At 39.2% G+C, this 17053-nt stretch overlaps 1 protein-coding gene and 1 long non-coding RNA gene across 2 annotated transcripts; one reads left to right on the plus strand and one right to left on the minus strand.

Moving 5' to 3' along the window:
- Positions 1–5324: 5324 nt before the first annotated feature.
- Positions 5325–5990, minus strand: LOC116033237. The gene has a single exon (XM_031275993.1). It carries the CDS (start codon positions 5988–5990, stop codon positions 5325–5327), a length of 666 nt encoding a protein of 221 aa, XP_031131853.1.
- A 4394-nt stretch (positions 5991–10384) lies between these two features.
- Positions 10385–12538, plus strand: LOC116031716. Its single transcript, XR_004100643.1, has 2 exons — positions 10385–10785; positions 12224–12538. It is a non-coding gene; the product is annotated as an uncharacterized LOC116031716 (long non-coding RNA).
- The last annotated feature ends 4515 nt before the right edge of the window (positions 12539–17053 follow it).

The following is a 17053-nucleotide window of genomic DNA, read 5'->3' on the forward strand; positions in this document are numbered from 1 at the left end:
CGGTTTTGCTCATTTGTCATGGCTTAGCACCAAAATCACCTGCATTGTTAGCTCAAGCAAGGCTATTCTAAAAAGAAAAGCGCTAATAAACAAAGGAAAAGAAAAAGTAAACAAGAAATAAAGTTCTAATCTAAGGATAACGTTGGGATTGCCTCCCAAGTGCGCCATGGTTTAACGTCTCCTGGCAAGACGTGGTGTGCTCTATCCTTCGAAGCACACTGATTTTGGGACCTTTCCAAGCGTCCCGTGAACTTTAGATTCAAGGTATGCCCGAAGATGGGAAACATCCTTGAATTTGGAAACTAATGAGAGGAAAATAAAATTCAACGATAAGTAAGCTCGGGGTATTATTTCAAGGTGTTCAAAGATAACATANTAAATATCTTTTTGTAGCCATGGTAGTTCCAAGTTGGCTAGTAAGGTCGGGAATAGCCCAAACTCTTGTTCTAATGGGCCGTAAGAAACTCTTGTACATATTTGTAGCTATTATAACTACCCTTTTGCTGCTAATATATATATATATGAAGATATGATGGGTAATGACGATGTGAAACAATTTCCTTGTCTTCAGCCTGTGCATCTAGGGTGAACTCTATCTGGATTTGATTGAGTTCAGTCTAGAAGTGGCGGTAACTACTCCGGATGTACGGTATAGCCGAGCCGGGGTGTTACATTATCACTCAATTAATCAACTATTTCAAGAAGCATAAATCCTTTCCACACTTAAAAGTGAACATCGTCCTCGATGTTTCCATTAGGAACAGAGGAAAAAGGATTAGGGTCTTAAAGGATTGTGCATTAAAGCATCTTTCCACACTTAAAAAGTGTGCTCTGGGCTTCAAATAAGTTTTCTAAAAAAATATTATACCCATTATAACAAAATCATGCGACTCATCCTTTGTGAACCAAGGCAAATATGCTCATAAAAATTGGAAGAAAGGTTAGAAAGATATACCATACAATGCGTTTACAGTCTTTTCTTTGGTTTACTGCCCATCTATTTGAAGGTTGTCGGCTCATCATCCTCCTGGCTTTGGTATTAGTAAGTCTATGCCTCTGGGATGTTTATCCTGCATTTGTTAGCTCAAACGGGTGCATAGAAATAAACTTAGGAACATTATTGGCACGGCCAGACCTGGGAAACTTAGGAACATTAGATGAAAAGAAAATAATGCACGAAAATCTGTCAGGACCTGTCCACTCGACTCACACGCGTGGTGGTCCTCGTGGGTCAGCACTGGAAAGATTCCACGCCTGTCACCACGCGTGTGAGCAGGCGTGGTCAGCAGTGCTGATCACCTTCTTTGTCTCATGGCTTTTGCCTTCCACGTTTGATCCGGTTTTGCTCATTTGTCATGGCTTAGCACCAAAATCACCTGCATTGTTAGCTCAAGCAAGGCTATTCTAAAAAGAAAAGCGCTAATAAACAAAGGAAAAGAAAAAGTAAACAAGAAATAAAGTTCTAATCTAAGGATAACGTTGGGATTGCCTCCCAAGTGCGCCATGGTTTAACGTCTCCTGGCAAGACGTGGTGTGCTCTATCCTTCGAAGCACACTGATTTTGGGACCTTTCCAAGCGTCCCGTGAACTTTAGATTCAAGGTATGCCCGAAGATGGGAAACATCCTTGAATTTGGAAACTAATGAGAGGAAAATAAAATTCAACGATAAGTAAGCTCGGGGTATTATTTCAAGGTGTTCAAAGATAACATACCCCTCTTCTTCTTTCTCCTTATAGGTTCCATCCCCTAAAAACTTGTCCTTAAAAGTCTCCCAATGAACACTTTCTCCACAGTTTATCACATCTAAAGCGTTCTTTCTCCACTCTTGTTCTTTTGGATTGTCAATGGTGACAATCCTTTCCCTTTGTTCCTTCTTTTCTTTTATGATCTCTAATAACTCTTCATCCTCCCCTATAGGATCATCATACTCATAGAACTCACTTTCACAAGAATAAAAGGAATTGATATCATCCTCACTCCCCAAATCATCACAAATTTGCAAGGAATCACACTCTCATGAACAAAAAGAAACTTTATCACACTTATCAAGATTATCATTATAAATCGTAAAGGAGTCATCCTCACAAACATCATAAGAATTTTCAATAAGAGTTGGAGTTAGAGGGTTACCTTGTGTGGGTTTTTCGTCTTCCCACACTATTTCAATGCGATCCTCATCCTCACTCTATATCTCTTCCCGTTGTGGAGCGTTCAACTCGAAAGTCGAAACTTCTTGGAGCACCGGGGCATCAAGTTCTATGCATTCTTTTACACTCACCTCTTCATCATTAATCGTTTTTTTCATCTTGTCACTCTCTCGCCGGTTGGTTTCCATTGTCGGGTGGTCATACGTGACGGGGTTGTCAACCATTGGTAGCATTCTCTTCATGAGTTCTTCCGACATTGATAGCATTTTAGTCTCAATTTCGTCCAGTGGAAGTCCTTCCTCGCGAAGAGTGACGAGATTCTTCTTCATTTCGCTCCTAATTTCATTTCTTAAGTTGATAGTATCCTCCTTGGCCATTTGGATGAACATTTCTAATTTATCCTCAAGATTTGGATTTCGTCATTGACCAGAGGAAGATACTCACAAGATGGTCTCTCATATGGTATGGATTGGGTGAATTTTTGAGCAAAGGGTGGTGTTTCGTGGAAATATCTATCATGTTAGGGTGGGAGCGAATATCTAGGATCCATATAAGAATGAGAATACCTATTTCTCTCAGGTTGATAGGTTGATGGAGGGTCATAATGAAATGGAGGTTTAACGTTAGTAGGAGGTATGGCTTCTAATGCCGGTTCACAACTTGGATCAATCTCCTTCTTGACTTGAATAAGTCGGTTGTTAATACTCTCAACTATAGAACTAAGGGATTCCTCTCCATTTTGGTATGTAGGTTTCTCAATTCTTTCGTGGGTAAGCACAGAGGGGGTATCTTGAGGATATTGTGTGTAGTTTGGATAGGGGAAAACATTTGGGTAAGGAGAGTAGGTATATTGTGGTGGTGGGTATTCATAAGGATTTGGATGATAATGTGGGTAAGGTTCATAAGTTTGGGGTGGAATATTTGTTGTATATGGTCTTCCATGGTATGGGTAACCATGGGAATACGGGTAAGCACTCATTGGTAAGCTTCAAGTGATTTGATGAAGAAAATTTCCTGCACAAAGCTTAGCCAACAACAAATATATGTAACTAGAAGTAGTTGCAAGTGAGCAATAAAATATTCAAAGCAAATAAGCTCACTTCTCCAATCAAGTAACAAATAATAAGAAAACAATATAAACAAAAAGAAAGAAATTCAAGAACTCTTACAAATCTACTTCAAAAATGTCAACACAATTCGAGAACCGTTTGCCATCCCCGGCAACGGCGCCATTTTGATGTTGTGTATTTTGCGGTGAGTGTGAATGTGAAGGTGTTAAAATGAAGAGTTAAACTCCCCGAGTGTCGTGTCTCTCAAGGATGACGAATGGGAACCGAATACGTGTGGCATTTAGGAAGTTGAAAGGTAAGAGTTACAAGAATCAAAGGTGGAGGTTTTGTTCATGGTTGTGAAGGTAAATAGGGATAGGAAATGCAAAAGGTAAAAGGAAGGGGTGCATGCCAAAGTTAAGCCAAAGGATTGATCATCGTAAGTAGCTTGGAATTGGGTTTCGGGATTAATCTAGGGAGTCACGGTATCAGTACTGAGTGGCGTCACACTCAGACTCTCAATCCTCATTCGGTTGAGGCATTTTATCGAACACCTAGCCTACCACTCCTCTCGGATCTCGTCTTTTCGGAGCGGAGATATAGATGAATTGGGCTCGTGAGAGGCCGCTATCGCGCACACTCTCACTTCCACTCGGTTTACTAACTACCTTGGCCGGAAATAGTAGCAAAGATTGAACAACATCATCCATACAAAACATCAATCATACTCCCACAATACACAAGATCATAATATCAAATTATAAGCATCCATCCATAGATCAACAAGGGCACACACACCCAACTAATCTATTCTAACATAATAAATATAAAATCAACAAAATAAGCAAAGCAAGAATGTAAAAGATCAAACTTTAATATAAAAGAAGAGAATTTATACCTAAGGAAGTTTGAATCTACAAGATCTTCATCTTCAAATCCTAAACTAAACTAATCTAAGGAATGTCTTTCTTCCTCCCCAAAGGGGAAGAATTTGGAAAGGAAACTAGATCTAAGGATTATTGCGTGCCTCCTACTCTACCTAAGCTATCTAACTACTACCTAATGCCCCAAAGGTTTGAAATAAGGAGCCTTATATAGGGGAAACAAAATAGGGGCAAGATGGTAATTTTTCCCGCAGCAGAATTTTAGGTTAGGATCAAGGCTCTCGATGCGTCGAGCCCTCAAGGAATTTCCAGAAAAATCATACGGCACGTTCTCGACGCGTCGAGCCTTGAGGCTTCGACTATCGCTACGCGTGTGGAGGACGTGGGGAGTTACTGGAATGTTTCCATGCCCCTCCACACACGTGTGAGGCTGCGTGGGAGGCTCCTGCTTCATGGTTTCCTCATTTTCTGCTCAGTTTCGGCCTTAAGTCCTCCTTTTGGCTGTAGAATACCTTAAAAACATCTTCCACACTCTCGTTAGAAGTTTTGGTCACATTAGAGTCTTAATGCATGAAATTCTTATGAAATGGTTAATAAACTCTACAATTCTAGCCCTTAAATGACCCTTAAAATAGGCTATTCTTGGTGCTTATCATAACACTTCTCCCAAGATAGGGAGAGGTTAAGCTTTTGACACACTTGCGAGTTGCTCCATTTAGCCTTCAGTAGTCTATACAAACCCTCTAACCCGTAACTTTTCTTGTGGGTATTAATTCCTTTTTTCATTCTCAATTACCGTGATTCCTCCTTTCTTCGGCACCACATGGGTTGGGCTAACCCATGCACAATCAGAGATCGAATAAATCATACCCACATCTAGCAACTTTATGACTTTGTTCTTCACAACTTCAAAAGTGTTTGGGTTTAGCCTTCTTTGGGGTTGAGCTACCGACTTAGATCCTTCTTCTAGAAAAATCTAGTGAGTACAAATGGCCGGACTAATTCCCTTCAAGTTGGTGAGTTTCCATCCGATAACTTCCTTATTCCCCCTCAACATAGTAACAAGCTTCTCCTTTTGATCCTTGTGAGGTTGGTCTATATTACCACCGGATGTGTCTTCTCACTCCCCAAATATTAATATTCAAGATGTGTAAGCAGCGTCTTGAGATCACCCTCATTTTTCTTTTCCTTTCTCTCCTCACCCCCTCCTTCCTTTTTCTCCTTCTCACTCATTTTTCCATCCTCATTTTTTTCCTTTCTCATTTGTCACACCCTTATCCCCTTCCAAGGGATATTTCATCAACTTTGTCACATTAAAACTAGCGGACTCGTCTCCCACGCGGATGACGAGTTTTCTTTCCCTGACGTCTATTAGTGCCCTTGTGGTTGCCAAGAATGGCCTACCCAAGATTAGGGGCACTTCAACGTCGATGTCCATATCTAATATCACAAAATCCACAGAAAAAATGAATTTATCCACCCTTACCAACACGTCCTCAACTATACCCCTAGGGTATTTTGTGGATCGATCCGCAAGTTGGATACACATGCATGTTGATTTAAGGGTGCCTAAATTCAATTTTCTAAACAAAGCATATGACATGAGGTTAATGCTAGCTCCAAGATCGGCTAGTGTTTTATTGAAAGAAGTTTCCCCTATATTGCATGTGATGGTGAAACTCCCCAGATCTTTGAGTTTTCGGGGCATATCCCTATGCACTATAGTGGAGCATTCCTCCCCAAGAATTACCGTAGCCGATTCCTCCAATCTCTTTTTGTTAGAGAGGAGGTCTTTTATGAACTTTGCATACCTTGGCATCTCTCCCAACACATCCACAAAAGGCATGTCAATGTGGATTTGCTTCAACATTTGGAGGAATTTCTCATATTTTGCATTGTCAATGTCCATTCGAAACCTTTGTGCGAAGGGAAGTCGTGCCTTAGGAATGGATGGTCGATCTTGCACGACCTCCTTTCCCTTCTTGGAGGACTTGGTTGCCTTTGGAGGCTCCTCTTCTTCTTATTTGTCCTTGCTTGGTGTCACTTCACTTTCTTTGGGAGGATTAACTTCCTTCCTTGGCTCCTCATTATTTGGAGTATCATTTTGAGTTGAAGTCGCCTCTGAAAGTGCCTTCCCACTCCTCAATGTGATTGCATTAGCAGCATATTCAAACTTTGATGAGATGTTTGCCAACATCATTGTGATGTTGGCCTCCATGTCCTTGAGTGGTTGGAGTGCTTCATTGTACCTCTTCCAACACTTCTTTCTTCAAAGAGGCTCTAAGGTTCATGCTTTCTTTCTTAGATTCCCGAATGAGGTCATGAATTCGCTTCTCAAGTTGCTCGCGTTCCGGCGTCTTGGTGATACGGGTGGTGTGGTGGTTTAAAGCGAGATGGCCCATTATATTTCCTATCCACGAAGGTCCCACGATCGTGGACTGGATCGTGGATCTTTTTGTTTCCCATCCACGATACATCCACGGTCGTGATTTGGCTCTTACGCTTAGCACAATATGCAGGGTAATGGTGATGTGGTTTTCTTTACTTCATAAGGCCATGTGTTATGCGGTGGTGGGGGTTTCATTTGGGTAGGGATTTGGTGGAGGAATGTAATGATGCATTGCATAGGCCCTTTCATAGTAATATGGGGGTAGTGGCAGTGGATAATGGTAGGGTGGGGGAGGATGATTGTAAGTATATGGAGGATAGTAAGGGTTATGAGAGTATGTCGGTAGTGGTCTATAGCTCCATGAATCTCCATGACGGGGTGGACACCCATATGGAGGTAGCTCCATGTTTGAATGGTGGTGATCTATTGGATCCATTTATACTTACACGAGCTTTAAAAGACAATGGAATGACACTCAAGGAAATTGCTCCTTGAGGGGTTAAAATTAACAACGTATGTGCTTCAAGGCAAGAGTGTAATTACAACAAAAGTCAAGCGGCAACCCCCAACAACGGCACCATTTGACAAATTGGTTTTATGTATGTCAAAGATGAAATGTAGGAATGAACCTTGGGTTTATATTGTCTCACGTGGATGACAAATTGGAGAGTTTTGCATGAATTTAATAGGAATACATGGACAAGAGGCCACTAAAAGTGACAAGTGTCATTGTAATGATGTGAAAGTTTACTCGAAAGAAACAATGTAAAACTTGCAATTAAAATGAAATAGGATTAGATAGGTCTTCCTAAGCCTTGCGTTAATGAATCTAGGGTGAAATTGGCCCAACACACTATGAATTCTAAGGGAGATCAAAGGCGCACACACCAAGTTGCGTAGAATTTGGAGTCTTATATCCTCATTCAGCTAGGGCATTTTATCAAGCACATTGTCTACGACTCCTTCCGAATCTAGTCTTCTCGGATCATAGGGCGAGAATTGCACATACACAAGCAAGGCAATTGCAAACTCACAACCTGTTGTTAGATTCACAACCTTAAAGTCCTAATCTATTAAGGCCTACACCAAATTAGGGTCATGACAAAGAATGTATGCAAAAAAGAGATTCATAAGGCATTAATCCAATCCTTTGAGCAATGAAGTGCTAGAATGCAAGAGCTAAAGAAATTCCAATCCAATCGTAAGCTAACTAGCCACACATCATCACGCGGTTTTGAACAAAACCTAATTCAATCTTCAATCAAGAGTAAAATGTAATTGAAAGTAAATTCAAGCTGAAATCAAAGCAATTAAGTAAACTATATGAAATTGGAAGTCAATTACAAATTGTGATCTTCAATCTCTTCAAGAATTCATCAATTGAGCTCCTCCTTCTCTCTAGAATTCTCTACTTTCTCTCTCTACAACTCTAAAGACATAAAACTAACTAAGAACATCCTCTGTTTCAGCCCAAGACTTTCACAATTAAAATCTTTCGCGCCTAGGAAATGTGACCCCGTCCACAACTCGTCAACGATCGTGGATTGGGTAGTGGACAATGCCACTTATGTGTTGTCTTCACAGGTGCAATCTGATTCCTATCCACGAGCTGGTCCACGTTCGTGGATTGCATCGTGGACTCCTCCTAAATGCAATCTTGAGCTTTTCTCCTTCTTTTCATCCATCTTGGCCCTTTGGTCCCTACAAAACATCACAATGTGCATCCCCCTATTGAACATACAACCACACATGATATATGTACCCATTTGTCCTCTTGTTAGGAACCCCGAGCCATTGATTTTGATGATACCAAGGACCCGAGGAGACCCTTCAATTCTTGTCTGTATTATTTGATAGTGAAATAGACGAGTCCTTGTCTCAGTTAAACAAATTCTTTCTCAAGCCGAAGTCTTGAAGACTTGTAGAACACGAAGACTTGAAGACTGATAGCAGTAGGCCGAAGCATGGAAGAGCCGAATTCTTGAAGCCAAACAATCAAAGGTGATTGATTCGAGGAGATGATGGTAGAATGATAAGGTCAATCATTCTCAATATTACCCAAGACACTAGACATTCTCTGATAGTTGTCTTGTCTATAACCTTGAGGTTGGGTATAACCTGAATGTCAAAATGGATCCTAGGCAAACAATCCCTAGGAGCATTAAATGATTGTTACCTTTTTGTGGGACGAAAGACAAATTGTCCTTGCACAAAAGTGAACAAACGGCTAGAAAGGTATTGACATTCTGAAAAGATCAAAACTTTACCCATTGGATATTACACACTGGGCAATAGGTTTGAAAATTCAGGTTCCCTCCAACAGATCTGAAAATTCCCACCTATAAATACTCTTGTTCCTTCTCACTTGAACAAGGTTGAAATAGCGAAAAGCCATTTGCAAGCAATATTACTCTCAGTGTGTCAAAATATTCAAAAGCTCAAAAGTTTTATCCAGATTATAAAAGAGATCTTGCGAAGCTCAAGTGTTGAATCAAGAAGTTCAAACACAGGAATCTCAAGTTGGAGAAATACTTTCAATCATTTTCAACCATCTCTACTTGGTGAAGTAGAAAGAGGCGGAGTAGACTTTGAAGGAGTTGAAAAACCTCACCGAACATGGTTGTCGGGCTTAGTGATCAAAGGAGCACGTTGTAAAGGAGCTTTGTACTATTACAGAGAATATAGTGCAAACCTTCACAAGTTGTGAAGAAGAGTGGAGTAAGCTTCGTTAACAACCGAACCACTATAGAAATCTCTCTCTCTCTCCCTTTATTTTTACGTACTGCATTGTATGCCACTCTCAAAACCTAATATTTTCATAGACTAAAACATTTTGTGCAAAGTAAAATTAAAATCTGGTAAAACATATCTTATCCGCTGTGTTTTTATCTTTGATCGAGTTCATTCCTTCAAAGGATTGATCTTGCAAAAAGTTTTCAAAATCCTTGTGAGTCTATTCAACCCCTCCTTCTAGACTCACATCACTACCACCGGGACCAACAAGTGGTATCAGAGCTGTAACCTTGAACGGTGAACATTCTGTGTATACTGCCTGGTGATCCTCTTTCAAAAACTCAAAAATATTTTTAACAGTTTGCACTATGTCAAAAATGGAACATCATAGGCACTTCCTCATGTTTAACCTAGATAAGTTTGATGACTGGAAAGTGCGAATGCATGCTCACTTGCCTGCTATTCATGATGAGATGTGGGATGTGATTACTGATGGACCTATCAAGATCTTACAAGTAAACACCAACTGAGCCGCTGATGATCCAACGGCACCGGCTATGATACCGAAGGATAAGTCCTTGCTGACAACCGAGGAAAGAACTCGTGCTAACCTTGACAACATCGCCAAAGACATACTCTACAAGGCTCTGGATGAGTCACTATTCCCTCGGGTGAGAAAATGCAAGTCGGCTAATGATATTTGGGACACACTTATGCAAATAGGAGAAGGTGACACTACAAGAAAATTCGCGATATAGCGACGGAATCGCGACGAAATTAAATTCCGTTGCAAATTAGCGACGGAATTGCGACGGAAAATACCGTCGTGAATTTTGGCGCCAATAGAAAATAAAGCCCGTGAAAACTTGGCGGCAAAAAAATCGCTATCGAATTTGTGACCAATTTTAGTTCCGTCGCGAAATGGCGACTGAATTAATTTCCATCGCGAAATGGCGATGAAAATGGCGACGGAATTTATTCCGTTGCTAAATGTAACAATTTATTTGAAAATTGATAAATATTACGACGGAATTAACGACGGAATTTATTCCGTCGCAATATTGTTTTTATTTTAACTAATATATCAAAACTACGTCGTTTTTTTTTAAATCAAAGCATATTTTATTTTATATTTTATATATAAAAATAAAAGAAATAATAACCCTAGATTTAAGCTTCAGCCGACGCCTCCATCTTTAGTCTTCACCATCTCCTCGTCGTCGACCAGCACCGCCACCGCCGTCGACCTAGCCACCGCCGTCGACCCAGCCGCCGCCGAACACCAGCTCCGCCTACGCCGCCGTCGATCTATCCACTGTCGCTGCCATCCGACACCACAGGCGACCCAGCCACGCTCGCTGCCATCCGCCTACACCGTTCCCCGTTGACCCAGCCGCTCTACAACAGATCTGAAGCCACAAGCGACGCCGCCGCCTTCCTTCGCCAAAGCTGCCATCCGACGCCACCACCTCCCTTCCTCCGCTGGTACTCCCCCACTCGCGAGCGCCAAACGCCACCGCCACCGCCACCACCGCGGAACTGCCTCACTAGCTGGAGCTACCGTCCTTCACCAGCTGCCACGGTAAGTTTATTTATATTTAATTTATTTCAATTTTTTGTTGATTTATTTCAAATATTATTGTTATTGTGATATTTTAAGAAATTTATTTTGAGTTTTGTTTTGATTTATTTTGAGTTTTTGGATATATGCTTTGTATTGCATCTGTGAAGGCTTATTTTGAGTTTTCTGATATATGCTTTGTATTTCACTCTTTGACTCAGTTCTACTGTCAAGACTTACTAGAGTGGATGCTCTTTTTAACTTGCTATGAATTATTGTTAGTGTCTTTTGGTGTGTGAATGTGTAGCAGCTAACAGTGACTGTGTATTGTTATTGTTTTGTAATCTTTTTAATACTAGTAGCAGCTAACATAGAAAAAAACTTGCTATGTATTGTTATTGTTTTGTAATCTTTTTATCTTTTTAATACTAGTAGCAGCTAATATTACCTTCTTAGGTGATAGTAACTGGATTTTTTACTAATCTGTGAAAGTTTAGAGATATGACTTCTTAAGTTCCTTATTTGTATTTGATCTTTAAGGTATAATCTTCATCTTCTATATGACACACTGAAATTAATTACACACTTTGTTCTTCACCTATTCTTTTGCTTAAGCTTACACAGCTAGTTATGTTATCATGTTTTATAGATATACAATTTATGAGTTATGTTATCATGTTTAATAGATATACAATTTATGAGTAAAATCCGAAAGGTAAGAATTTCTCAATGAATTGTAATGTCCTGATTCATGCATTTTATTTAAATGTGTAGAGACTTTGAATATCAACTATTAATTTATATTTCCTATGTGAAAATTGTTCTCAATGCAAACTGAACAGGATAATATAAAAACCATCGTCAGTTTTATCTTTAGACTAGAACTATTCATCCAAAAGTGTGCATATTCATCCATAGAATTGAACAAGTGCTGCCCATTAATCTGCACTAAGTTTCCTTGTATTAGTTGTATTGGAAACTTGACTTTCTTTTTAGTGTGCAAGCTTCCTAGGTTAAGAGCTAGTTGTCGCTTTGAGCTGCAATTACTATTCTTTCATTTATTTATTTTTTTTTTGGTGAAGGACAGACTTATAATGAAGTTTTGATAAAAATTAATCTTTTCCTTTAATTCACAGTAATCTTTGTATACATAAAAATTAATCTGTTTGTTGATATTGGTGGTTAGTTGGTGACATTGTTATAAGGAGAAGTAGTAAATGTGTGTGTGATGTATAACTTACTCTTGTGTGTTTGCCTGCTGGTCATGAATATGATTGGGGCATCAAGGTAGAGTGCTAGTTCTTTAAATTTGATCTCTAGTTGCTATTTCTGATTATTTGTACCTTATCAAAATGTCTGCAACTAATTTTTCTGTTACATAAAAACACAATTTAGCTCTAATTTTTCCGTTACATAAAACTAATTTTATTGTCTTTGTTTTTTGTATTGCATATTTGAGAATGAATTCATTGTTGCTGGTGGAAAAGGTGAACCTGCTGAAGTAATGTCCAAATATGGTTTCCAGTAAGAGTTTGGATTTCATCCCATCTGTTTGTAAATTCCAGTTTCCCTACTCTCTGAGAAAGTGCAAGCAGTCTTTGTTGGTAGTGATTCAATTGATTGGAGCAGTGACATTCAGAGTATTATATTTTTGCTTAGACTTTAGTTGGCTAGTATTACTTACTAAATGTAAATGTAGAGATTGATAATGTAATTTTGGAATTGTAATTTCTTAGTGTTTGTATTGATTATTGAGAGTTACAGTTTGTAAAAAGGAATATTGTGTTTTTTAAAAAAAAAAATTTTTAAGGGTATCCGCGACTGTTGTACAAAGAACAGTCGCGGATACCCTAATTTTTTTTTAATATTTTGTTGCCAAATTGCGATGGAATTGCAACATTTCGCGACGGAATAATTTCGTCGCGAAATTTCGCGACGGACGTTTTCCGTCGCGAATGAAGATACGACGAGCCGATACACGACTGAAATAAATTCCGTCGCAAAACCCGTTTATTCCGTCGCGAATCGCGAATTTTCTTGTAGTGTGACGAGCAAGAAAAGGAAAACAAGCTGACTATTGCAATGAAAAGATTCGAGGATTTCAAACTTGGCACAAAAGAATCCATATCTGACATGGAAGCTCGCTTTATGAAATTGCTAATGGACATCCGAGACCTTGATGAGGAGAAGTTCTCACAAAAGGAGATAAACTTAAAAATTCTTCGAGGACTGCCGAAGAGTTGGGAGATGAAAGTTGTTGCTATGCGTGACCACCGAGACCTGAAAACAACAAGCAGTACTCAGATCTTTAGTGACTTAAAGGCTTATGAATTCAAGAAAGAAGCACTAACTGAGGAAGAACCTGAGACAAGAAATGTAGCTCTAGTTGCAAGCCAACAACCATCATCGTCAACCGTAAGGTCAAACCCTAACCCATCTGATTTATTCACTGATGATCAATTTGCCTTGTTTATGAGGAAGTTCAAGAGATTTATGAGGAAAAACCAGACTCATGACAATTCGGGCAGGTCAAGAATGTCGAAGCATAGAAATGCTGATGATAAGCCTCCGAGATACCCTTAAATCAAGCACATATTAGGGTGTTTTGTCACGTTTATAGCATCCTTACATGGTGAATTATGCTCATAAATGCTTTAAATTCACTAACCAACACACAAAAGCTACTTTTAGCCTAAAAGAGGTAAAACAGGAGTCCCGGGAGCAAATAGGAGCAAAAGTTGAGCTTAAAGAACGAACCAGGCAAGATCGGAGCCCCGGAGGACCCAAGAGGATGGCCACACGCGTGTGAGCATGCGTGGAAATAATCCAGTAGCCTCCCACGCACACTCACACGCGTGTGTGCTGGTGTGGAGACTACATTGCGTGGAAATGTTGCTAGGGTTGCTTTTCGGAGAGTATTTAAACCCATTTGATAGATTTTCAGAGGAGGTTCCCAGAAATTTAGTTTTCCTTTCCCTAGTTTTTCTTTTGGAGAACTTTCTCCATTTTCTTAGATTTTCATTTCTTAGATTAGATAAATATCCATTGTAGCAAGACAACAAAGTTTGGATTGAAGGATTACTTCATTCTAGGTGATCTCTATTACATTTATATTATATTTTGTTATCTTGTTCTTGGGTTAAATTAGCTTTTGTCTTGAATTTCATATCATGAGTGGCTAGTTTAATCTAGGGATTTGGATTGTGTGATTGCATGTTGCTAGTGTGATGATTTTATCTCTATTTTAGATCTAAATGCTTATAATGTTGGATTATCTATTCTTGTCTATTGATTGTTGTTTTGATTAGATCTTGTTTGGATTTGGCCAATCTAGATGAGAGATTGAGCTCTTGACTCTTTCATGTCTTTGATTAGAGTTGGAATTTGAAGCTTTGAAACAATCATAGTTCCTATGGACTTCTTAAGAATAGTAGGATAGTGTGTAGCTTAAGTGTTTGATAAAATTCCTGTTAGAACTTTGGATGCTTGAAGGCACTCCTAAGTCAAAGAAGCCTTAGTACACAAAGGTGGAAAAGGATTAAGACAACACACTCTTGAATAGCCAACATCCTTGCATTGTTTATCCATTACCTTAGTCACACCACAATGCAACATACATGAACACTATCCAATCCCTACCCCTTTTACATATTTGCAAACTCTTTTACTTTACTACTTTCTTGCACTCAAACCAAACCTTATGAACTCCTTTCACTCACGATCCACCATTCACCATACTCAAATCATATGCAAGACTCAATCAAGTAAACTCCCGAACACTTGACACACCTCCACGTCCCTCCTTCGAGACCGACACTCGGGGAGTCACTGACTTTCCGTTTTAACACAAATATCTTTTGACGAATCACCACACGTAAAACCGCATCCTTCAGCTGACAAGCCAGTGGGTCGAGAACACGTGATATCGAAGAAATACAGATGCTGTGCTATAACTGCCGTAAACCTAGACATTTCAAAGCTGATTGTCCTTATCCCATTTTCAAGAAACATCAAGAAGAATACGACAACTACAGGAAGAGTTTAGGAAACTACAACAACCCGAAGAATACATCAAATGATGCAAATGATCAACCTAGCAACTACACTGGGAACAACAAGAAGAGTGACAGATGAAGGAAGGCTCTAGCTGTGAAAGAGAAATCGGAAGAGAAGACTGATGAGCCATGCCCATCAAGCTCCAGTTCAGAAAGTGATAGTTCGGAAGATGAAAAGGGACTCATGTGTCTCTTCAGCCAAGAAGAATTAGACGAAGAACTATGCCTGATGGCAAAAGAAGAAGACGAGGTAACATCTCAAAACCACTCATCTAATTACAACTCTGAGTCTAGCTATCATAAGAATCCTAGGGAAGCATTCGAAAGAATGATGAAGGAATTCGATAATATCAAAAGCACACATTTCATACATAAGGAAGAGAATGCTCGACTATTGACAGAAAGACAAGATCTCGAGGACTTAAAGTCCAAAAATACTGAGATACTTAAGTCTATAAGTCAGCTCCAGAAGCAAGTTCATCTACTTAAGGAAGAATGTAAAGCAAAGGAGAATAGAGAGCAAAACTTGCGTGCGGTAATTGCGACATTTACTAATTCATCCAGAATAATGGATCGAATGGTGGATGATCAAAGACCATCAGGGAGTAGAACCGGACTTGGTTACAACTCCAGCTCTCATTCACATGTCCTCTTAACACGTCCAACATATCCTTCTACTAGTGGAGGTCTAAACTCTGTTTTTGTCCAAGGACAAATTGAAAAACTTGAGCCAGTGATTAATGTTGAAAATAGAAAAGAACCACAATCAACGAGTCAATCCAATGATTCGGCTGAAACACGAATTGTGGAACCTACGAAAGGAAGTTCCTTATACGGTAACCTGAGGAGTCATCGAACCACTCGGTATAGACCTCGCATACAAAACCATCATAGTTTTATTGCCATGTTTTATTCACCCAAGTCACCTCAAGCCTATTATGCTATTCCATATAATTACCATGTTTTTAATGGGTATCGTGGACCAAGGATAAACCTCACAAGTTCTAGGTATTCATGGATGCCCAAGCTTACCACTAACCCGCAAGGACCCAAGAAGGTATGGGTACCTAAAACAACCTAATCTTTGGATGTAGGGAAACAGGACCATATGGTACGTAGATAGGGATGTCAATCGGGCACGAACCCAATGGGCTAGCCAGAAAAAACCCGAAACTGACAGGGCTATAGCCCGAACGGGTTAGCCCGATAAAAAAATTAGCCCGATGAGCCCGAAACCGATAAGCCCGATGGCCCGATATGGCTAGCCTGAAATTAAATGGGCTAGCCTGATAGCCCGAATAATTAAAAATTATTTTTTATTATAGAAATGATGTGAAACATAACATACTAGAAATTTATAAGTGAATTCATCTTTAGTATATTTTTTTTATCACTAGGTACATTTTTAAATTAAATTTTAATAAATATATAAATATAAATATATATTACATATAATTAATAAATAGATAAATATATATTACAAATAATATATATATATATATATATATATATATATATATATATATATATATATATATATATATATATTAAAATTTTATTTAAAAATGTACCTAGTGATAAAAAAAATACTAAAGATGAACTCACCTATAAATTGTTAATTTGTTATGTTGGTATTTAATATTTAGATACTAGATTTTGGATTTGGGTTATGTGATGTTTCATGCATAGTTATTACGACGCCCTGTTAAGTCACGACACCCCTTGACCGTCTTGTCGCCTAGCAAATGTTAAAATTTGGGAGTCTTAAACCGAATCGAGCACCAAACCGAATTAAATTCGAACCGAAACCGAACTGTTGCAATTGCATTTGGTAAATTTTAATGTGCTGAATGCTCCTCCAGTTGACCCGTTCTAATGAATCCGGATCCGGTTGACGACTTGACTCGTTTTATCGAATGTAATCATTCATTTTCGATTTTAGTTCAAATAGTCTAACCCGCCCGATAAGCCCGACAACCCGAAGGTTAGGATTAGGGCTAACCCGAATCCGATATTAAAATAATAATTAACCGACAACCCAAATCCGATAAGCCTGACAACCCGACAGGGCTAGCCCGAACCCGACAGGGCTGGCCCGATTGACATCCCTATACGTAGATAGTGGTTGCTCAAGACACATGACCGGTGACAAGTCAGAATTGAGAAATTTCAATGCTAAGAATGGTCCTAAAGTTGTTTTTGGTGTGGGAACTCAAGTGGACAAAACATGGGCA

This window comes from Ipomoea triloba, chromosome 10 (genome assembly GCF_003576645.1).
Source record: "Ipomoea triloba cultivar NCNSP0323 chromosome 10, ASM357664v1".
NCBI classification, from domain to species: domain Eukaryota; kingdom Viridiplantae; phylum Streptophyta; class Magnoliopsida; order Solanales; family Convolvulaceae; genus Ipomoea; species Ipomoea triloba.